The sequence below is a fragment of the Myxine glutinosa genome, chromosome 11 (genome assembly GCF_964187855.1).
Source record: "Myxine glutinosa chromosome 11, kmMyxGlut1.1, whole genome shotgun sequence".
Taxonomy (NCBI): domain Eukaryota; kingdom Metazoa; phylum Chordata; class Myxini; order Myxiniformes; family Myxinidae; genus Myxine; species Myxine glutinosa.
This window is the reverse complement of record NC_136271.1, coordinates 34,421,975-34,443,775: the sequence shown is the minus strand read 5'-3', so window position 1 is coordinate 34,443,775 and position 21,801 is coordinate 34,421,975. Positions and strand designations below refer to the sequence as shown.

At 41.8% G+C, this 21,801-nt stretch overlaps 1 protein-coding gene across 1 annotated transcript in view; it reads right to left on the bottom strand.

Annotated features, from left to right (window-relative positions):
• Positions 1 to 1,012: 1,012 nt before the first annotated feature.
• The window catches only part of LOC137418108 (tetraspanin-12-like), a 35,842-nt gene continuing 15,053 nt past the window's right edge, over positions 1,013 to 21,801 (bottom strand). The window contains exons 4-7 of the mRNA XM_078786552.1: positions 19,981 to 20,049; positions 16,275 to 16,382; positions 10,181 to 10,321; positions 1,013 to 1,786 (exon numbers count right to left, since the gene is read on the bottom strand). Of these exons, the coding sequence (XP_078642678.1) occupies positions 1,592 to 1,786; positions 10,181 to 10,321; positions 16,275 to 16,382; positions 19,981 to 20,049 (513 nt within the window). The 3' untranslated portion in view covers positions 1,013 to 1,591. The remainder of the gene's footprint in view (positions 1,787 to 10,180; positions 10,322 to 16,274; positions 16,383 to 19,980; positions 20,050 to 21,801) is intronic.

Sequence of the window (21,801 nt, the reverse complement as noted above, 5' to 3'; positions counted from 1 at the left end):
CCAAAAAAAAAAAAGAACCATCTTCTCACGGATTTCTTTTGCCAATGTTATGGAGAAATAGTGTTGAACAGTCGAGGGTGCGAATTGACTCGATTGGTCCAAACGTCCTGTTATCTCCTTTATTTTCGATCATACAGCTAAATATAATTATAATCGACCATTTGTTTAAAAAAATTTTTTGGGTTTTTCATTAAATAAATTTCCTTAAAACGTTATAAAAGGGTGCGGGCCCTGAGGTTATTTGCATCGGGTCCCGTGCTGGCTTTGGATGCACCTGTATATGCACACTTCATACCTCTTTAAAATATTATTCCAAAAAATCGAACGTGCTGGCCCAATGGCCTAATGGTTGAGGCATCAAAGTCCCAAGCTGGAGATTGTGGGTTTGAGTCCCATCTGGGTTGAATATTTTTCCCCTTACTTTTTCAAGTCTTTTATATCCTCTTGAATAAAGTCTTGTACGATGAACAAATGCATTTTGTTCGTATTTAAAATGTATCTTGGGAAATAATGCCAGGGGCATAGAAAAGCCCCCATTATATGGTAACTGCCATGTTGCAAACTATAGAAAAGTAGGGACATTCCATAAACTTGTAGAAAATGCCAAACATTAGAAAATGAGGGACATTCAAAAAATCTTGTGTGCATGCTGGACCACCCTTGTGTTCTTAGGAGGAACCAAGTAATGCTCTAGAAATGCTCACTTAAAGGGGTGTCAATTTGATTCATAGAGCTGCATGAAGAAGTAAATTTATATATGCCTAAAAAAAGAAACAAAATAATGAACCAAATCCAACCAAATTTTGTATGTTGCCTAAGGGTAGTCCAAGTATGGTTTCTGTCAGGGTAGCATATCTAAGAGAGGGGGTTCAAGGTGGGGAGAAGACCCCAATAATCTCCATGTAAATGTGTAACGTATGGCGCCACCATTGGTAGCTGGTTATTACAAATCATCTTGTATCAAGAAAATTAAACAACATTGCAGTGATGTTGAAATCTGAGTGAGAATAACTCAATTTTCAAAATGTTTAATTTCACTCATTTTAAACCAAAGAATCCAACACGGAGCATCGCAGCAAAGCGGAGGTGATTTTTGCTCACACCATATATAAAGAGCAAGGATCATTGATGAAAGTGATGTTAGCTGACATCCAAGCAGATGGAAGATGATCTCGGGCAAATGATCGGGTGAATAGAGCAGAATGTTTGTGAAATACAACATGGTGTCTTGATTAAAGCCATCAGTGAAGCGACGGGTAAAATGTCCAGTCCTTGTATAATTATCAGTTCATGATGATAGTCAGTTAATGTGTGCTATCAGATGCAAAATGAGATGAATCAGGAAGAACATCACATTTGGAGAAGTCTCCATGAAAGCAAATTACTGATTGTTATCGGAAATTGATCAATGCTCTTGATATAAGCTCATCTCAGAAATGAATGCCAACTTGTATATTTGAGCACCTTGTAACTGGATTGTACAGCAAGGTGTCACCTGCAGTTTTAATCTGAGTTTTTTCGCGAGAGTGCACAAAGGGATACATTTGCTTGCATTGATACCGTGTGCACCTTTGACAGTGGATGGAGTCAGTCAGGCTTGAATTGTAGGCTGTCTGTAAACATGTCTGTCAGATGGCTGCCACTTCTCATGCACAGAAATTGCAAAGAAAGCTAAAATGAGGGTAATGGCAATGATCTGGGTGATGGTGAGAACCAGGCCAAGGACTTGTAGGTCTTGTGATATCTTCCCTTCCTGCAGAAAGTTGATGATGTGCTGTTTGCACCCCTGGAAAAAACAAAAATCATGTGTTTGGTAAAACAGGTGGACAAATGGACGTTACATTTGTTAAAGCAAAGTGAGCAATACCATATTTTAAAATGCAATGTGAAACTTTGTTTTGCTTATTTTGTGTTGTCAAATGGTTCCTTCACATATCTAATCTTGTAATATTGTAAAATCTGCGCCGGAGTATCGACCCGTCCAGGATTGTGCCCAATAGCCAAGAAACTGCATCGGCAGCCCTATCCATCTGAAGATTTAAAAAGGAGTTGTCATCATCATCAATATTGCAAAATAAAAATATGTCACCCACAGGGTGAACCGTATCTTGCCAAAATGTGAAAATTCCGTTTTTTCGTCATGACGTCATCAAATGACGTCATAGCGTCAAACTGTTTACAGATCTGGGAAGCACTCATCAAGGGCATTCATATGAGGTATTACTCGATATGGTACCTACGATTTCAAAATTTGACCTTGGGGTCAATAATTTTCGACCTCCAGCGCTAACCATGAAGGTCAAGGCCGATCGCCACCAAAAACTAATCAGCTGAGCGCCGGACCATATACTAGATTCCCATGAAGTTTGGAGACGATCCGATCAAAGTTACTCAAAAAATTAGTGTTTCGTCGACCTCCATGATTGACCACAAAGTGACCTTGACCTTTGACCTTGACCTTCAAAATTTTGTGTGCTGAAGGGTATCTCTATAGGACTCTGATATGCGAAGTTACAGGAGTTTCCAATAATAACTGTGGTCTACAGAGTGATCTAAACGTGAAAAAAAAATGATTAACCACAAACAAATAAACATATGTCACCCACAGGGTGAACCGTATCTTGCCCCTGCATCTGTCTATTTTACCTTTTGGTCAAAATTGAATGACCTTCAAAATGACCTTGAAGGTCAAGGCCGATCGACACCAAAAACTAATCAGCTGAGCGCCATACCACACCCTATATACCCACCAAGTTTGGAGATCATAAGATCAAAGTTACTCAAAAAATAAGGGTTTCGTTGACCTCCATGATTGACCGCAAAGTGACCTTGACCTTTGACCTTGACCTTAATAATTTCGTATGGTGAATAGTATGTCTTCATGACCAACGCACATGAAATATTGAAAGATTTTGATGAGAACTGAGGAAATAATTTTTCATGAAAATTCCGTTTTTTCGTCATGACGTCATCAAATGACGTCATAGCGTCAAACTGTTTACAGATCTGGGAAGCACTCATCAAGGGCATTCATATGAGGTATTACTCGATATGGTACCTACGATTTCAAAATTTGACCTTGGGGTCAATAATTTTCGACCTCCAGCGCTAACCATGAAGGTCAAGGCCGATCGCCACCAAAAACTAATCAGCTGAGCGCCGGACCATATACTAGATTCCCATGAAGTTTGGAGACGATCCGATCAAAGTTACTCAAAAAATTAGTGTTTCGTCGACCTCCATGATTGACCACAAAGTGACCTTGACCTTTGACCTTGACCTTCAAAATTTTGTGTGCTGAAGGGTATCTCTATAGGACTCTGATATGCGAAGTTACAGGAGTTTCCAATAATAACTGTGGTCTACAGAGTGATCTAAACGTGAAAAAAAATGATTAACCACAAACAAAAAAACAAAATAAAAATCACCCACAGGGTGAACCGTATCTTACCAAAATGTGAAAATTCCGTTTTTTCGTCATGACGTCATCAAATGACGTCATAGCGTCAAACTGTTTACAGATCTGGGAAGCACTCATCAAGGGCATTCATATGAGGTATTACTCGATATGGTACCTACGATTTCAAAATTTGACCTTGGGGTCAATAATTTTCGACCTCCAGCGCTAACCATGAAGGTCAAGGCCGATCGCCACCAAAAACTAATCAGCTGAGCGCCGGACCATATACTAGATTCCCATGAAGTTTGGAGACGATCCGATCAAAGTTACTCAAAAAATTAGTGTTTCGTCGACCTCCATGATTGGCCGCAAAGTGACCTTGACCTTTGACCTTGACCTTCATAATTTTGTGTGCTAAAGGGTATCTCTAAAAGACTCTGATATGCGAACTTACAAGAGTTTCCAAAGGGAACTGTGCTCTACAGAGTGACCTAAACAATGCGAACTAAAGCAATACAATATACATGAAAAGTGCAGTTTTTTCGTCATAACGCCGTCAAATGACGTCACATTGTCAAACTAGTTATATGTTTGGAAAGCACTCAACAAGGGCTTCAATTTGAGGTACTACTCGATATGGTAACTGAAACTTGAAAATTTTACCTTTTGGTCAAAATTGAATGACCTTCAAAATGACCTTGAAGGTCAAGGCCGATCGACACCAAAAACTAATCAGCTGAGCGCCATACCACACCCTATATACCCACCAAGTTTGGAGATCATAAGATCAAAGTTACTCAAAAAATAAGGGTTTCGTTGACCTCCATGATTGACCGCAAAGTGACCTTGACCTTTGACCTTGACCTTCAAAATTTTGTGTGCTGAAGGGTATCTCTATAGGACTCTGATATGCGAAGTTACAGGAGTTTCCAATAATAACTGTGGTCTACAGAGTGATCTAAACGTGAAAAAAAAATGATTAACCACAAACAAAAAAACAAATAAAAACATATGTCACCCACAGGGTGAACCGTATCTTGCCCCTGCATCTGTCTATTTTACCTTTTGGTCAAAATTGAATGACCTTCAAAATGACCTTGAAGGTCAAGGCCGATCGACACCAAAAACTAATCAGCTGAGCGCCATACCACACCCTATATACCCACCAAGTTTGGAGATCATAAGATCAAAGTTACTCAAAAAATAAGGGTTTCGTTGACCTCCATGATTGACCGCAAAGTGACCTTGACCTTTGACCTTGACCTTAATAATTTCGTATGGTGAATAGTATGTCTTCATGACCAACGCACATGAAATATTGAAAGATTTTGATGAGAACTGAGGAAATAATTTTTTCATGAAAATTCCGTTTTTTCGTCATGATGTCATCAAATGACGTCATAGCGTCAAACTGTTTACAGATCTGGGAAGCACTCATCAAGGGCATTCATATGAGGTATTATTCGATAGGGTACCTACGATTTCAAAATTTGACCTTGGGGTCAATAATTTTCGACCTCCAGCGCTAACCATGAAGGTCAAGGCCGATCGCCACCAAAAACTAATCAGCTGAGCGCCGGACCATATACTAGATTCCCATGAAGTTTGGAGACGATCCGATCAAAGTTACTCAAAAAATAAGGGTTTCGTCGACCTCCATGATTGACCGCAAAGTGACCTTGACCTTTGACCTTGACCTTCAAAATTTTGTGTGCTGAAGGGTATCTCTATAGGACTCTGATATGCGAAGTTACAGGAGTTTCCAATAATAACTGTGGTCTACAGAGTGATCTAAACGTGAAAAAAAAATGATTATCCACAAACAAAAAAACAAACATACAAACAAACAAACAGACAAACATACAAGCTGACTAATACATCTTGCAAAGACTTCGTTTTGGCAAGATAATAAACATATGTCACCCACAGGGTGAACCGTATCTTGCCAAAATGTGAAAATTCCGTTTTTTCGTCATGACGTCATCAAATGACGTCATAGCGTCAAACTGTTTACAGATCTGGGAAGCACTCATCAAGGGCATTCATATGAGGTATTACTCGATATGGTACCTACGATTTCAAAATTTGACCTTGGGGTCAATAATTTTCGACCTCCAGCGCTAACCATGAAGGTCAAGGCCGATCGCCACCAAAAATTAATCAGCTGAGCGCCGGACCATATACTAGATTCCCATGAAGTTTGGAGACGATCCGATCAAAGTTACTCAAAAAATAAGGGTTTCAACATTTGACCTTGGGGTCAATAATTTTCGACCTCCAGCGCTAACCATGAAGGTCAAGGCCGATCGCCACCAAAAACTAATCAGCTGAGCGCCGGACCATATACTAGATTCCCATGAAGTTTGGAGACGATCCGATCAAAGTTACTCAAAAAATAAGGGTTTCGTCGACCTCCATGATTGACCACAAAGTGACCTTGACCTTTGACCTTGACCTTCAAAATTTTGTGTGCTGAAGGGTATCTCTAAAAGACTCTGATATGCGAAGTTACAGGAGTTTCCAATAATAACTGTGGTCTACAGAGTGATCTAAACGTGAAAAAAAATGATTAACCACAAACAAAAAAACAAAAAAACAAAAAAACAAACAAAAAAACAAACATACAAGCTGACTAATACATCTTGCAAAAACTTCGTTTTGGCAAGATAAAAAACAAAATAAAAATCACCCACAGGGTGAACCGTATCTTGCCAAAATGTGAAAATTCCGTTTTTTCGTCATGACGTCATCAAATGACGTCATAGCGTCAAACTGTTTACAGATCTGGGAAGCACTCATCAAGGGCATTCATATGAGGTATTACTCGATATGGTACCTACGATTTCAAAATTTGACCTTGGGGTCAATAATTTTCGACCTCCAGCGCTAACCATGAAGGTCAAGGCCGATCGCCACCAAAAACTAATCAGCTGAGCGCCGGACCATATACTAGATTCCCATGAAGTTTGGAGACGATCCGATCAAAGTTACTCAAAAAATTAGTGTTTCGTCGACCTCCATGATTGACCACAAAGTGACCTTGACCTTTGACCTTGACCTTCAAAATTTTGTGTGCTGAAGGGTATCTCTATAGGACTCTGATATGCGAAGTTACAGGAGTTTCCAATAATAACTGTGGTCTACAGAGTGATCTAAACGTGAAAAAAAATGATTAACCACAAACAAAAAAACAAAATAAAAATCACCCACAGGGTGAACCGTATCTTGCCAAAATGTGAAAATTCCGTTTTTTCGTCATGACGTCATCAAATGACGTCATAGCGTCAAACTGTTTACAGATCTGGGAAGCACTCATCAAGGGCATTCATATGAGGTATTACTCGATATGGTACCTACGATTTCAAAATTTGACCTTGGGGTCAATAATTTTCGACCTCCAGCGCTAACCATGAAGGTCAAGGCCGATCGCCACCAAAAACTAATCAGCTGAGCGCCGGACCATATACTAGATTCCCATGAAGTTTGGAGACGATCCGATCAAAGTTACTCAAAAAATTAGTGTTTCGTCGACCTCCATGATTGGCCGCAAAGTGACCTTGACCTTTGACCTTGACCTTCATAATTTTGTGTGCTAAAGGGTATCTCTAAAAGACTCTGATATGCGAACTTACAAGAGTTTCCAAAGGGAACTGTGCTCTACAGAGTGACCTAAACAATGCGAACTAAAGCAATACAATATACATGAAAAGTGCAGTTTTTTCGTCATAACGCCGTCAAATGACGTCACATTGTCAAACTAGTTATATGTTTGGAAAGCACTCAACAAGGGCTTCAATTTGAGGTACTACTCGATATGGTAACTGAAACTTGAAAATTTTACCTTTTGGTCAAAATTGAATGACCTTCAAAATGACCTTGAAGGTCAAGGCCGATCGACACCAAAAACTAATCAGCTGAGCGCCATACCACACCCTATATACCCACCAAGTTTGGAGATCATAAGATCAAAGTTACTCAAAAAATAAGGGTTTCGTTGACCTCCATGATTGACCGCAAAGTGACCTTGACCTTTGACCTTGACCTTCAAAATTTTGTGTGCTGAAGGGTATCTCTATAGGACTCTGATATGCGAAGTTACAGGAGTTTCCAATAATAACTGTGGTCTACAGAGTGATCTAAACGTGAAAAAAAAATGATTAACCACAAACAAAAAAACAAATAAAAACATATGTCACCCACAGGGTGAACCGTATCTTGCCCCTGCATCTGTCTATTTTACCTTTTGGTCAAAATTGAATGACCTTCAAAATGACCTTGAAGGTCAAGGCCGATCGACACCAAAAACTAATCAGCTGAGCGCCATACCACACCCTATATACCCACCAAGTTTGGAGATCATAAGATCAAAGTTACTCAAAAAATAAGGGTTTCGTTGACCTCCATGATTGACTGCAAAGTGACCTTGACCTTTGACCTTGACCTTAATAATTTCGTATGGTGAATAGTATGTCTTCATGACCAACGCACATGAAATATTGAAAGATTTTGATGAGAACTGAGGAAATAATTTTTTCATGAAAATTCCGTTTTTTCGTCATGACGTCATCAAATGACGTCATAGCGTCAAACTGTTTACAGATCTGGGAAGCACTCATCAAGGGCATTCATATGAGGTATTACTCGATATGGTACCTACGATTTCAAAATTTGACCTTGGGGTCAATAATTTTCGACCTCCAGCGCTAACCATGAAGGTCAAGGCCGATCGCCACCAAAAACTAATCAGCTGAGCGCCGGACCATATACTAGATTCCCATGAAGTTTGGAGACGATCCGATCAAAGTTACTCAAAAAATAAGGGTTTCGTCGACCTCCATGATTGACCGCAAAGTGACCTTGACCTTTGACCTTGACCTTCAAAATTTTGTGTGCTGAAGGGTATCTCTATAGGACTCTGATATGCGAAGTTACAGGAGTTTCCAATAATAACTGTGGTCTACAGAGTGATCTAAACGTGAAAAAAAAATGATTAACCACAAACAAAAAAACAAACATACAAACAAACAAACAGACAAACATACAAGCTGACTAATACATCTTGCAAAAACTTCGTTTTGGCAAGATAATAAGGATTCATGATGGCTTGATCATTAGCTGGTAAAAGCTTGTAAGAGCAAGAAAAATCCACACAATTGAGAATCTTAGCTTTTTTTGTCTACCATTTTTTTCTCATCAGTTTTTTCTGATCTCATGTATATGTGGAGTGTTAAAAAATCTAAAAACTAGATGCAAGAGTAGCCCCAATACATGTCAAATTGGAGCAATGCAACTGTGTCACCAATATGCCTTCGCATCGTCCCACGATGGGTAGATGCCCTCGTTCACTGTCCTAAAAAATAAACAAGTTTGATTTAAATCCCTTCAGCTGCTTTCAAGTATCACATTTTCACCAGCCATGACAGGTTTCACATCGATCGGTGAAGCGGTTTCAGAGAAGGGATTTTTTATAATATCGGCTTTTGCGTAATTTTGCGTAATTCACATCCTTTGCGTAATTAACCCAAAATCACTTCAGGAGTAAATTATTTGTTTGAAATGTTACAATGACATTTTCTCAATCTGATAAGATCATGGCCGTGCTTGACCGAATTATGTTGCCATGGAAGCCATTTCGGTAACTTAGCTTGTGTACGATATCTATGAGGCACTTGGCTTGTTTTGTGTGCGTGCGTGTGTGCGTGTGTGTGTGTGTTTGTGTGTGTGAACCACCCAAAAGGCTGAGAACTTGGACGATCAACTCCTTGTTTATTTGATAACACGAGGATGGATGAGGATCCTATCCCAGGTGAGGGTGGACATTTGTTGGTTGCTACAGCACCTCTGGCAGCAAAGGGACAATGATGAAGTTATTGCAGATGATTGAAAGTATGAACAAACGGATAGAAGGAAAAAAGGTGGGAGAAAAGATTAAACAGAACAAATGGACGGAGGAAAAGCTAAATAAAATCATAGGGGGAATAAAAGAACAAATGAGGGAGATGGAAGAACGATAAAATAAAAATGCAGTAGAGAGTCCGATTGAAATGGATAGAAAACGACTGAACTTACTGAAGGAACGACAATTGGGTGGGAATTGATTTTGGAAGTGAAATTGAATCGAATTGGAAGCAAATGGCTGAAATATATGTGTAAGTGGGTCAAATTATAGAAGGCACATGGTATAAAAAAGAAAGTGTGAGCTGGGACATTAGGGGAATGCAGATTGAGCAGAGGGAAAAAAAAAACTCAACTGGAGGAAATCCAGAAGAAGATGAAAACTGGATGAAGGGGGTTGGGTGGGGGGAAGGTATGTCTGGTGTTAGTAAGGAGTGTGAAAAGAGGAATAAGGAAGTGATGCAGGAAATTGAAGCAAATATGAATGGGGAATTGCATGAGGAAATGCAAGGCCTTTTTAAAGTCTGGCCTCGATGATGGCTATACAGTCCGTGCCTGGAGCCTCCAACATAAAAACAAAATCAAAAAAAATTGAAGGCGAAGTGAATGAGGCTGCGCAAGTAATATGGTGTCGTGTGAACGAGTCACTGCAGGAACAAGACGGAAAGCTGGAGAAGATGGAGGAGAAGTGCAATGAAATGATGGAGAGGTAAGAGCACATTGTGGTGCCAGGGAGTGAGATGAGGCTAAATTGAAATAATAAATAGTAATGTAAACCAGGCTAACTAAAGCACAGAATGCTAAAATGAAGCAAAACTACAGAAGGTTTATAGAAATGGCCAAAGTGAAATGATGCTATTGGTTTTGACACTGTAGAGCTCATACTTTCTGGAACACTTGACCAGGATTGTAGTTCAAAGCTTCCAGTCCACAGCCTCGGTAGAAAAATTTGCAACAAGAATCAGGAGGTGCCATCAGCTCTGTTTCCATCCAATCCATAAAGTTGCGAACACCACAGCAGTGCTTCTGTATTGGAAATTGGAATTGCCATACGTTAGTGCAGTATGTATGGTGATCCTGTTTGAGGTAACACTTTTAACATAGTGTTGTGAACACTAACAAGTTGCCTGTGTCCGCACGGGATTCTAAACGGGGTAGGGATGGAGGCACCAAAAATGCAAATGCCGTCTTTCTGTGATCGAGCCAGCAAGCTGGGAGCAACAATTCCGTTATAAATTTTTTTTATTGGTGTCAAAGCCAGTGACCAATTGCAAATTAATGGTAAAATTTCCCGATAATTATCTAATGCCACATGGGACTTTCCCCAAGGGGTGGCCTGGAAATTTGCCAATAAAAAGGCGTTTAAAGCCAGTAGAGGTTGTCTGATGCTGTCTTTATTCATGTTACAACTGGCACAGCTTTATGCAGTGGGCAGTTCTGTATTTTTAATGGGCTGAAACTAAAAGATGGAAGGAACTATTTTAACTGTAACATAATCTTTCATCATAGGCAGGGTAATTCGTCAATGGGTGCGCCGTCCCTCATGGACGTTAAACCAGAATTAGTTGGTAGACTTTAAAGATCCCATGGTGTCCTTCGCAAAGTGTAGGAGAGCTACATATCGCCGACACCTTGGCCAAATTCCAACCCTAACTAGTGGAACGTCAGGCCTGGCCAGTTGGTTCGTGAAGACTGGGGCCAAGCTTCCCCGGGCCAATCCCACAAGAAAGGTGGGATATCGGTGGCCGTTAAAGAAGAAGATCATCTTCCTAGCTGCAAAAGTCATTGTAAAGTTTGTAATGCATGTCAATATAGGGTGGGTGCATGGCAGGTGGCCCCTATTAGTCAGAACCCATGCAGCAAGTCCTGGTGTAATACAACAAATAAAGTCACCATTCCAGTTAGGATGTTTTACATGTTAGGATGTTTTTTGACATACATGTTATGTTCTATTATAAAATTGTATTGAATATTGTTATGTCGGTTGGGTAGGGCATACATAGATCCAGGTAGATCTGCATAGGTAGGTGCTTCGACTGTCGTGATAGTGAACCTCACCTGTAAAAGTTCTATGTAGGCGGGTTGTTCGGATTAAGGTGTATCTTCGTCCCCATTACGAGGAATGGGGCATGTTAAATAGTTTGAGGGTTTATGTTAATTCCCATGTGTGTGAAACCTCTGTGATCATTCCGGTGTCCCTTATGGTAATACATAACTAACACTAATTAAATTTCCCCGCCGCCACATTGACTTATGGAAGAACAGACCAGAAGCAACCGCACACTACGGCGCCATGGCAGGCAGATATCGAACAGGCAGGCTGAGAGACACGCCTCAGAAGGCTCGTGACTGACAGGGAGGAGGGGCGAGCAAAGAGCAGGCCACCGATTGGCAGAGTAGGGAAGGACGTGTGATTGGTCGGGGAAGGGACAGAAAGCTTCCCCGTAATTGGAGAGTGGGGAAGATGAAGGACGTGCCACACTGATTGGCCACTGACAATGACCTGCCACACGATGACGTAACACCAAAGGTGCGAGACCATGGCCAATCAGTGCGGAAGGCGCGAACCCACTACCAAGAAGCTACGCACTGGTTGGAGGAGAAGCACCGGTGATGTGAGAAGGCGCAAAAGGCTACGAGTAAGCGACGCACTGGTTGGGGGAGATAGAGAGCTGACGTCAGAGGAGATCTGATAAAAGTGAGCGGAGACGGACATTTTCTCTCTTCTCTCTTCGCCCTTCGCCCTTTGACCTTTGTCTGCCTCTTCCTGCCTTCCCGCATTGGAGACCGTTCCTTTCTTCTCCTGTTGCCCTTTACTCGTTCCTGTGCCGGCTGACCTCTCATCTTGGTTCCGGACGAGGGGGCGACTCCGCGTGGACGTGTCTGGGCACTGCCAGAGGAGCGAGCTGCACACGACCCGTTCGAGTCGCATGTAGGACCTGTGGAACGCCCACAGATGGGACCGAGCGGTTCATGCCGACCAGAGCCGCGTCAGACAGAGCCTGACCGACCTGCTGCAGACAGAGCTAAGCCAACACAAACGCACCACACAACGTTTGCTTTTATTCATCATTCCATTGTCTTGTATTTGAAGGCTGTGAGTGGGATCCCAACCTCGGGGGTTTAGTTTTTACCGTCGCGTTTCTTTGTTCTCGGGTTCCGTTAATAAATCTTCCTTTTGTACATTTTACATCTGTCTCGGGTTGAGTTAATTTCCACATCGTTAATTTTCCATCAGGTGAAGACATCGTTGAGGCCACCCAGGTAATCCGGCATTCTCTCCCAAGCCCACCCTGCTCGCTTATGATCTACCATTGAATTGGATAATGCCTCGAAGTCAGCTCAATTAGCCATCCGTGGATGCTCTGTCTTAATAGAGTCGTCCACAGGACAATATGTTGTAATATACCACCAAGATGCCCCACATTTTGGGTGTAGGTACTTCAGAATCTGGGCACGGCTTTAAGCTACCACACACTGGCCTTGCCATCCGTTTTGAGGCAACCGAAGGCCACTATAAAGTGTATATTGATTGGGATGTTGGGAGGCAGTGCTGCCGCCAGCCCACAGGCAAAAAGAAACCACCAAAGTTCATGCAGCATGGCAGTGCGTGGTACCCGCCACCTCTATCTCCAGGTAGCTGCTCTAGTAGCACAACGTTTTTCAAGATCAGTTTCAAAAACATTAAAAGCATTAGCATGTCAGTTCTGCATGGCGGTTGTCTCCCGAGTTCACAATTAAATCTAACAATATCCCCCCTCACCCCCCCCCCTCTCCACCCCAAAGTGGGCTGACGGTCATCTCTTGAGGTTGTAGTTCAAACCTTCTGCTGATTTGGGGGAACCCCCCTGGGACCTCCCTGACCCAAAATTGAAAAATCGAAGCCAGAGCGATTGTGTGGGCTACTGTCCTGTATTCATGTGTCAAGTTTCAGAGCAATCAACCAGGTGATAAGGGAACAGCAAAAATAGAAAAATGTTAATGGACAGACGACCTGATGGACAGACATCTGGACACCAGAACCCATTTGATAAGTTCATCTCTTTGAAAATCGAGATATGACCTAAAAAAAATCCGTAATGTAATCCTGTAGATATTGAGGAGGGCGTCCGGCCCGTCATGGTCTGGCACATTTAGAGCATAAAACAGAGAAGCTCAGCAGAGATTTGTTAGTCAACAAATGGATGATGAGATGGCATCAAGACAGACGCAAAATCGTCTCCAGCATTAGAGGAGGACACATTCAGCCTGCACAGACAACCAGCAGTCTGGCGGGCCCATGGTATATATACCTAAGAGAGATGTCTGTCTCTATATGTGTTTATGTGTCGCCATTTTCCGGCAATGGCCGAACGGGTCTTCGTCAAACTTTCAGAGGTTCCTCAGTGAGTGCCAGGGAGTGTTTTAGGAAAAAAACAACTTCTAATTTTTATGTAATAACTCAATCATGCCTCAGCCTTTGTAGCTATGTGAAAGGTAATATTAAATGATCCTTGACCCCCATTCCTTTGTGAGTGTAGGGACGTGTTTTGGGCCCCCACAAAAAATAGCAAAAAACTAGAACGGCACTCTTCGACGTCACGACGTCGAGTGATATGCCTCTGCCCACATTATTACATCATTATAATACTTGTATCAAGTTTGATTTAAATCCATTCAGCTGTACCCAAGTTAGCACATTTTTACCTGCCATGACCTCTGACCTTTCACCTATTGACCGCAAAATTAAACCAGTTCATGTTTACATCATTATACATACCTGAACCAAGTTTTAATTTAAATCCCTTCAGCTGTTCACAAGTTCTCACATTTCTACACTTACATGACCTCTGACCTTTGGCGTTTGACCTTGGGACCCTCAAAATCGAATCACTTAATCTTTACAATATTATACATACCTGTACCAAGTTTGAATTAGATCACTTCAGCCGTTCTCAAGTTATAGACCTATTACGGATTTGACCTTTGACCCCAAAATCTAATCAGTTCATCTTTACATGATTCTACATAAGTGTACCAAATTTGGTCAGAATCCCATCACTGGTTCACAAGTTATCGCGGTAACAGTATTTTTACCTAACATGACCTCTGATCTTTGCCCTTTGACCTCGTGACCCCAAAATCGAATGAGTATATCTTTACCTCATTATACATACATGTGCCAAGTTTGACTGAGATCCCTTTAGCCATTCTCAAGTTATCGCAGTAACGAAAGAAAGCACAGACGGACGGACGGACGGACGGACAGCCGGACAGACAGCCTGAAAACATAATGCCTCCGGCGACTTCGTCGGCGGAGACATAAAAATTTTGATTTCTTCAAAATGCCAATAGGATTAGAACAGCACCAGGCAACACCACGTACCGCTGCTAGTATAATACATATACATACTGTAACGGCCGCATGGATCTTCACAGACCGGGCATTCACAAGGCAGGGAGGGGGGTGAGAGGTCCAACATCTGCCCTCAATTTACGTACGTGCTAGGAGTCAAGGCTGTCTGCAATGCGCTGTCAGAACACCGAGCAACTATTCCAATTTTAATGGCGCCTTAATCCACAACTCTAATTTGCCCATCCAACACCTTTGTGCTGATTATCTAGTGCTATGGAATTCCCATTCCCCACGACACAGGTTATCATTAACAAGCACAAATTTGATAGTCAAAAATAGGGTGGGAAGGGACGAGAACATGACCGCACACATGACCGAACATGATCACTCCACTGTGACAAATGAATAAAAATAAACCCTTGCGTCCATGTTGCCAACGTTAGACTTATCTATCTGTCCTTCGCTCATTCGTACAGGTGACAGGACAGACAGAGGAACGAGGCAGGAAGAACCTGAGACGTGAGGGGCCCAGCTCGCTCCTCTTTTTCAGCACCAACATGCACCAGTGCATGATCTTGCGGGCACGCTCATTGACCCGCGCTGCGGGGAAAATGGGACCCTCACCCCACGCAGCCTTGTGGTTTTCCATGCGGAAATCCCACAGGGGCCACATGGATTCACCTGACCATCCTGTTGCCTAATCCAAGTGACACATGGAGTCTTGGTGCTGTTAGTTATTATGAAAGGAAAACACACAAGGACAAATTACAATGGGGAAAACCACAATAAACATCAAGGTGTGGATATGGGTGTGTAGACATGAACAGGCTGGGAGGGCAGACAAAGGCAACCTCACCATCTCTTATCTTCCCCCATCCAAAACCTTGATCTTTTCTACCCCCGCTAATTTCACCCCAATTCCACTTTTTTGAAATACCAACTTCTGTCCTGGAAGTCCTTGTGTTTTATACTTCTCCCTCCCGCCCCCCCCCCCCCTTCCACGCCTCCTCCCCCCAAGCCCTCTCCCTCCCACACATCTCCCTGCTCTCGGATGTTGTGTTTGTGTGCTCCCCCTTCTCTCCCCATCTTGTCTTCCGCTCCCTCTTTTTATATATTTTGTTTGTCTGGTTGATTTGTTTGTGAAGTAAATGTTAGCTCTTTCACGAGCCTCGATTCAGTATACAAAAAAAAAAAAAAACCTGACACCACCTGTCATACACTTATTATGTATGCTTATGCTGAACATGTACTATTGAAATAACTAGTTTAAACTAAATCAAATCACCCAAAAGCCCTATCTGTAAAAATACATAACTACACACACATGCAAGGTTTCCACAATGTATTGTCACTCCTGTGCAACTTAGGATTGACCTCTCGTACAGTTAAATGTTTGTTGTATATACGTTCATTCCATGATATTACATAATATTCATTGTTTAATATTCTCATGACGGAGAATAAGTCTATGCGACATTTTCCAGAGCATTTGATCACACATTTATAATGGTCCTGAAAAAAAAGGTAAATATTTTACTGAAGTGACAAGTTGTAGACAGTTTCATATTGTTTATACGATCAGTTTATGATTACTGAAATCTTAATTTAAAATAAAAACATTTCGTTAGACTCAAATGGCCTCACCTCCTTTTGAATCAAGTCCCAGGCCAGCATGTATGTGAACTTGTTTTCTTTCACATAATTCTTCATGCTCGTTTTCAAGCTCAAAATGCCACCAGCAGTTAATCCATTCTGACAAGGCAAACATCAGACAAGGTGAGAAAAAAGTTCATACAAATGGCTTCAATTTCACTCATGTTCACATTGTTATGTACATTTTATTTTATATAAATACAGACTTGGCATTTAATATGGAATATATATTTTTTCTTGACTTGTGTTTACTTTCTGAACTCAGTATATCAATCTGGTGAGTTTCTTTTACCCTTCGGTGATGTCTTTGTTGAAAGAACCATGTCACTGATTGTCTTTCGCAGCAAGAAGTCAATAACAGGACTATATCACAGGTGGCGTGACAAAATGTAAGGACAGGTACATTTGACGATTGGCTTCACAATCGGGTATGTAAGGGTTGTTGCGTTCTGTATTAGTGGAAAACAACTGCTGCACGTCTACAAAAGTTATTGCCGCTTCCTCTGGAGATGGTCCGTCAACTCGACGATGCTGTTTGTCATGAAGTGGTGGCTTTACGAAATTACGGCATGAAACAGCGTGCTATTGCTCGGCAGTATGGCATCACTCAAGGTCAGGTGTCAAAGATCCTGAAACGAAATGCTCAGAGGGGTGTCCCTACTCCAATACCGAGGCCAGACGTCCCCGCAGAACCACAAGGAGGGATGATCGCCAGCTGCACCGGTTAGTCCGCAATGTTCGTACCAAGTCAGCTAATCGGCTTAGGGCTGAGTGGCAGCAACTGACAAATGTGCCTGTATCCAGAAGGCTAGTCAAACAACGACTGGTTCAAGCAGCCTATCGTGCCAGGCGTCCCCTGAGAAAGCCACGCCTGACCAGACAACACAGCCAGCGCCGATTGCAGTGGGCCAGAGAGCACCGCCAATGGCAGCCAGGACACTGGAATCATGTGACCTTCAGTGACGAGTCTAGATTTCTGGTCTATCGTCAAGATGGCCACGTCCGAGTGCGCAGACAAGTGCATGAAGCCCAGAACGAAGATTGTATAGTGCCAAGAGTCCAAGCTGGAGGTGGTGGGGTGACCGTTTGGGCTGCTTTTCATGCAGGGGGCAAAACTGACCTGGTTGTTCTGAATGGAGACCTGAACCAGTTCAAGTACAGGGCCATTCTGGAAGAAACATTGCTTCCATTTGCTCGTGCAGCCTTTCGAGGAAACCTTGTCTTCCAAGATGACAATGCACGGCCTCATCGTGCTTGCATGATCCAACACTTTCTTGCTGACCGTGGTGTAGAGCATATGGAGTGGCCTGCCATGTCCCGGATATTTATCCGATAGAGAACTTGTGGGCAGAATTAACGCATCAAATCGACAACTTGGACCAGCAGCCCACCTCTGTGCGTGAATTGCAGCAGGCTATTGTCACTGCATGGCAAGCGATTCCTGTCCAAACCTTGGCAAATCTCGTGAACAGCATGCCACGACGTGTACGTGCTCCCCTGAATGCTCGTGGGGTTTACACGAAGTACTGAACTGTAATTTTACTGTCCGTAATCCCAGTCATAATTTAGCTTTTGTTTTTGTTGAAATTTTTTTTGGCTAATGTGCAAAATAAAGAGATACTTCTGGAAAATGTACAGAAGTTTAACAGTACTGTCCATGAATTGAGTTCGATATCAGTTCACATCACTTTCAAGGATCAATTTATTTGCTTCGAAATGTCAAATGTGGTTTTTGTTTCTTTTAAAGGTCACATTAACAAAATCTAGAATAATTAAAACATAATTCCAATGAACTTTTGGTTCTAAGTCATCTTGAAAAGTAAGTTCACCCCCACAAAAAAAACACTCCATATTAAATGCCAAGTCTGTATATTACCGGTCCATTCCCAGGTGAGAGATGTAAGTGGGTCTTTCTTTTTCATTTATATGTTGACTGCTTGACGTTTGCACGTGGTACATGCTTGGGAGACTCGATAGTTTGCGTTTATCTGCGCTGTCGCTGATGATTTGTCAATAAGCGATGAAACCGGTCCGGCGGTTGATGGGGTGTGTAGCGTTGGGACTCTCTTGTGTGTACTATGTGTAAATGTCGTTACAGCTGTGGAGGAACTCTGGGGAGAGTTTGAAACAGCAAAGGGCTTACCTTGTGTAACCTTCATGGTTGCTTTAAGCAACTTTCTTCAGCTAGAAAAGCATGGGAGGTGTCGATTTATTTATTTAAACCTAGCAACCTGGGGTAATTGATTAGGTGAGAGCTAATTGGTTATTCCCTCCATTCACAGGTGAGAGATGTGGGTGGGTCTTTGTTTTTCATATACAATATTCCCTCCATAAGTTATTTTTGTTTTGTTTTTTTGTATACAAGATCGAGGCTCGTGTAAGAGCTAGCATTAATCACAAAAAAACAAACGGACACATAAAACATATAATAAAGGGAGCGAGAGACAAGATGGGAAGAGAGAGGGAAGCACACAAGTACAATAGTAGAGAACAGGGACATCGGGAGATCTGTGGGAGGGAGGGGGCTTGGGAGGAGGAGGCACGGGAAGGCGGGGGCTGGGGGGGAGAGGTATAAAACACATGGTCACTGCTACGACTTCCAGGAAAGAAGTGGGTATTTCAAAAAAGTGGATGTAGGGTGGATTAACAGGGGTAGAAAAGATCAAGGTTTTGGATGGGGTAAGCTAAGAGATGGTGGTGAGTATTGGAACAGTGAAGTGAAATCTGTTATTATTGCTATACACAGTACTCAATAAGTTTGTTTTTTGAGATGAAAATATGAATACAAGACAAGATTACAGAAGGTTGCCTTTTGTTTCTTGTTATTTCTATGCATATTGCATATATATTTTACCATTGTAGAACAACAGCACTTTTTATGTTCAGTCATCCCATTTTAGTTAAGCATAAGTATTGGAACCAATGACTGACAAATGCTGAGATGTCCGACGGCCCCCACCATGACATGCAGCGGCGAAAGGGGCGCCCAACCAGCACCCCTTAGCTCTGCCATGCCTTGCCCCAGTAACCCAGCAAGTGACGAGGAATAGAAAACTGGCCAAGAGGAGGGTCAGATTTGGCTGAACCCCTATTGCGGAGTGCACAGCAAAAGGAGCTGTTGTGGTGATTTGGGACAAAATTGATTGGGAGCCCAGGATTTTCATCAAAGCGGGACCTTGCGCTAAGGGAACACACACACTGCTACACCTGTACCACCACATTTTAGGGCCTTCCTTCTGCTGAGTTCTGGCCACAACTGCCCTAATTGTAATGCCATGGTCTTGCACGGAATAATGGATTGTAATGGTTAATGTTCATGCTGTATGTATGGGAATGTTCCACTCGATCACATGTGACTTGAAGTATACCATGGATATGGCCGACGGAGGGCAGGTTGCCAATTAAATCGACTAGGTAACTAACTTTACTACTATTGTGTATGTGATTATTGAAAGGGTATGCAGAACCGAGGATCACTACTTTAATTGTGTAAAATTAACAAAAGTATCAATATACAGTAACAATGGTACAAATAGATATTTGTACTATTGTTCTGCTATGAACGAGTAAACAAATGACGTGTTTAATGTTTGTTTTAGTAAAATAAAATATGCAATAAATAAATGGCTACATTAACACCATGGAACCCGAAAGTACAGACACACAATGACTCAGAAATACAGATACCTCACCACACCTTGTTTTCCAGGTCCCAAGCTCCACTGGCCACTTCCGTGCACAGCATGATGAACAAGGAAACCCCATACTGCAGCAAACACAAGCACCATCACAAGCTGGAAACACCCAGGGAACATTTAATAATGATTGCTCATGGGTTCAAAACTACTTAATGAATCTGAGATACGGCCAATGAAATTCAACTAGCCACGTGAAGCAGTGAAACTACATATACTGACACTTTGCAGTATAAATCTCTTCTTCTTCTTCTTCTTCTTAAAGACCATATGTGTCTCAAATGCAGCTCATAAAACATGCTAGATTGGTCAAAGTCTTTCACGAACCAGCTGGCAAAGTCTGACGTTAGAATCGAGCTGGTGAGGGCAACAATTTGGAAATTTACCAGGGTGCCTGCAATACCTGACCCACTATTCATTTAAGACATCTTCTTCTTTTTGTATTGCATGCAGCACCTGGCTGAGATTACAATAATTGGCTGAGGGTGCGGATGTGTTGTTCATGATTGAAGACACCGTGAGATATTTACCGTATTTATAACACTTGATTACATGAATACAGTAAATATTTGTACTCACAAAGTGACCACTTTGTTTTCTAAATTAAAGCTATTGTAAACATATATCGGAGAGAATAAAAGTATTTTTCATTAAAAAAAATTATTACTACATTTTACTCTGACCATTGTTTTTACAAAATACCTTACATTGGATTGTTACCTCCACCGCTGAAGATGAACTGAGGTTATGTTTTCATATTTGGCTGTCTGTTTGTTTGTGAACAGGATATCTCAAAAATAATTTTTCAAAAATGATACGAGAATTTTTCAACTGATTCTTCACCATTGAGAGAGATGGGGCCAAAAACAATGTAAAACAGGATATCTCAAAAAGTTGTGGATGGATTCAGACGAAATTTGGTGGAGGGGTTGGGTGTATGACAAGGACGAAATGGTTAGATTTTGGTGAGGAACCGGATGCGTATCCAGATAATATAATTTTAAAAAGAATTCTTCACCATTGAGTGAGAGGGCCAAAATCAATATAGAGCACGATATCTCAAAAAGTTGTGGACGACTTATGACAAAGCGAGGTGCATGTGTTGGTTTGGTGACAAGAATAAGCCGATTCCATTTTGGTTCAGGTCCGCGAATCCAGATCTGACCTATCAGTTGGATACAAAACGTAAATAGTTCAGCCTGGCGGAGGTATGCTCTTTTACCAAGTGCCGTTCTGGTTATCATTGTTATTGATTATTTGTATATGTGATATTAGGTTTCCTTGTACTCCAAGTGTGCATTTCCATTTTTTAAACAATACTGAAAGATTATTGAAAAAAGAAAGAAAAAATAAGTACAAGGAAACTTAAACACAGGAGAAAATTGGCAAATTTTCCCTGCACCATATACACAACCATGTACTCCGACCAAAGGAAATGCAATTATAGCTGTATACTGCCAGTAAGAAATTTGGCCAGGGCACTGGTAAACAATGGCTACCTTTTTCAGAATGCCCTGTGGGATCCTTTACATCTACCACTCAAATTCACATAGGATAAAACCAGATGAAGAATTGGGGCCATCAACATATTGTCGTGTGTCTGCCCTGTAGTGAACACTGCAGGGCGACATGGATGACCAAATGAGCTTCAACTCCAAGGCGTTCAATCCAATGGCAGACCTTCGTTACATGTGAGGGAAAGGAGGATGACGAATTTACCCGAATGGCTTCCACCCGACGTCTTTGCACCTGGATAATCAATTAAGTCAAACCGACATGAAATTAAAATGTACAAAAATACCGGCTTTATTGAAGAATGCTGG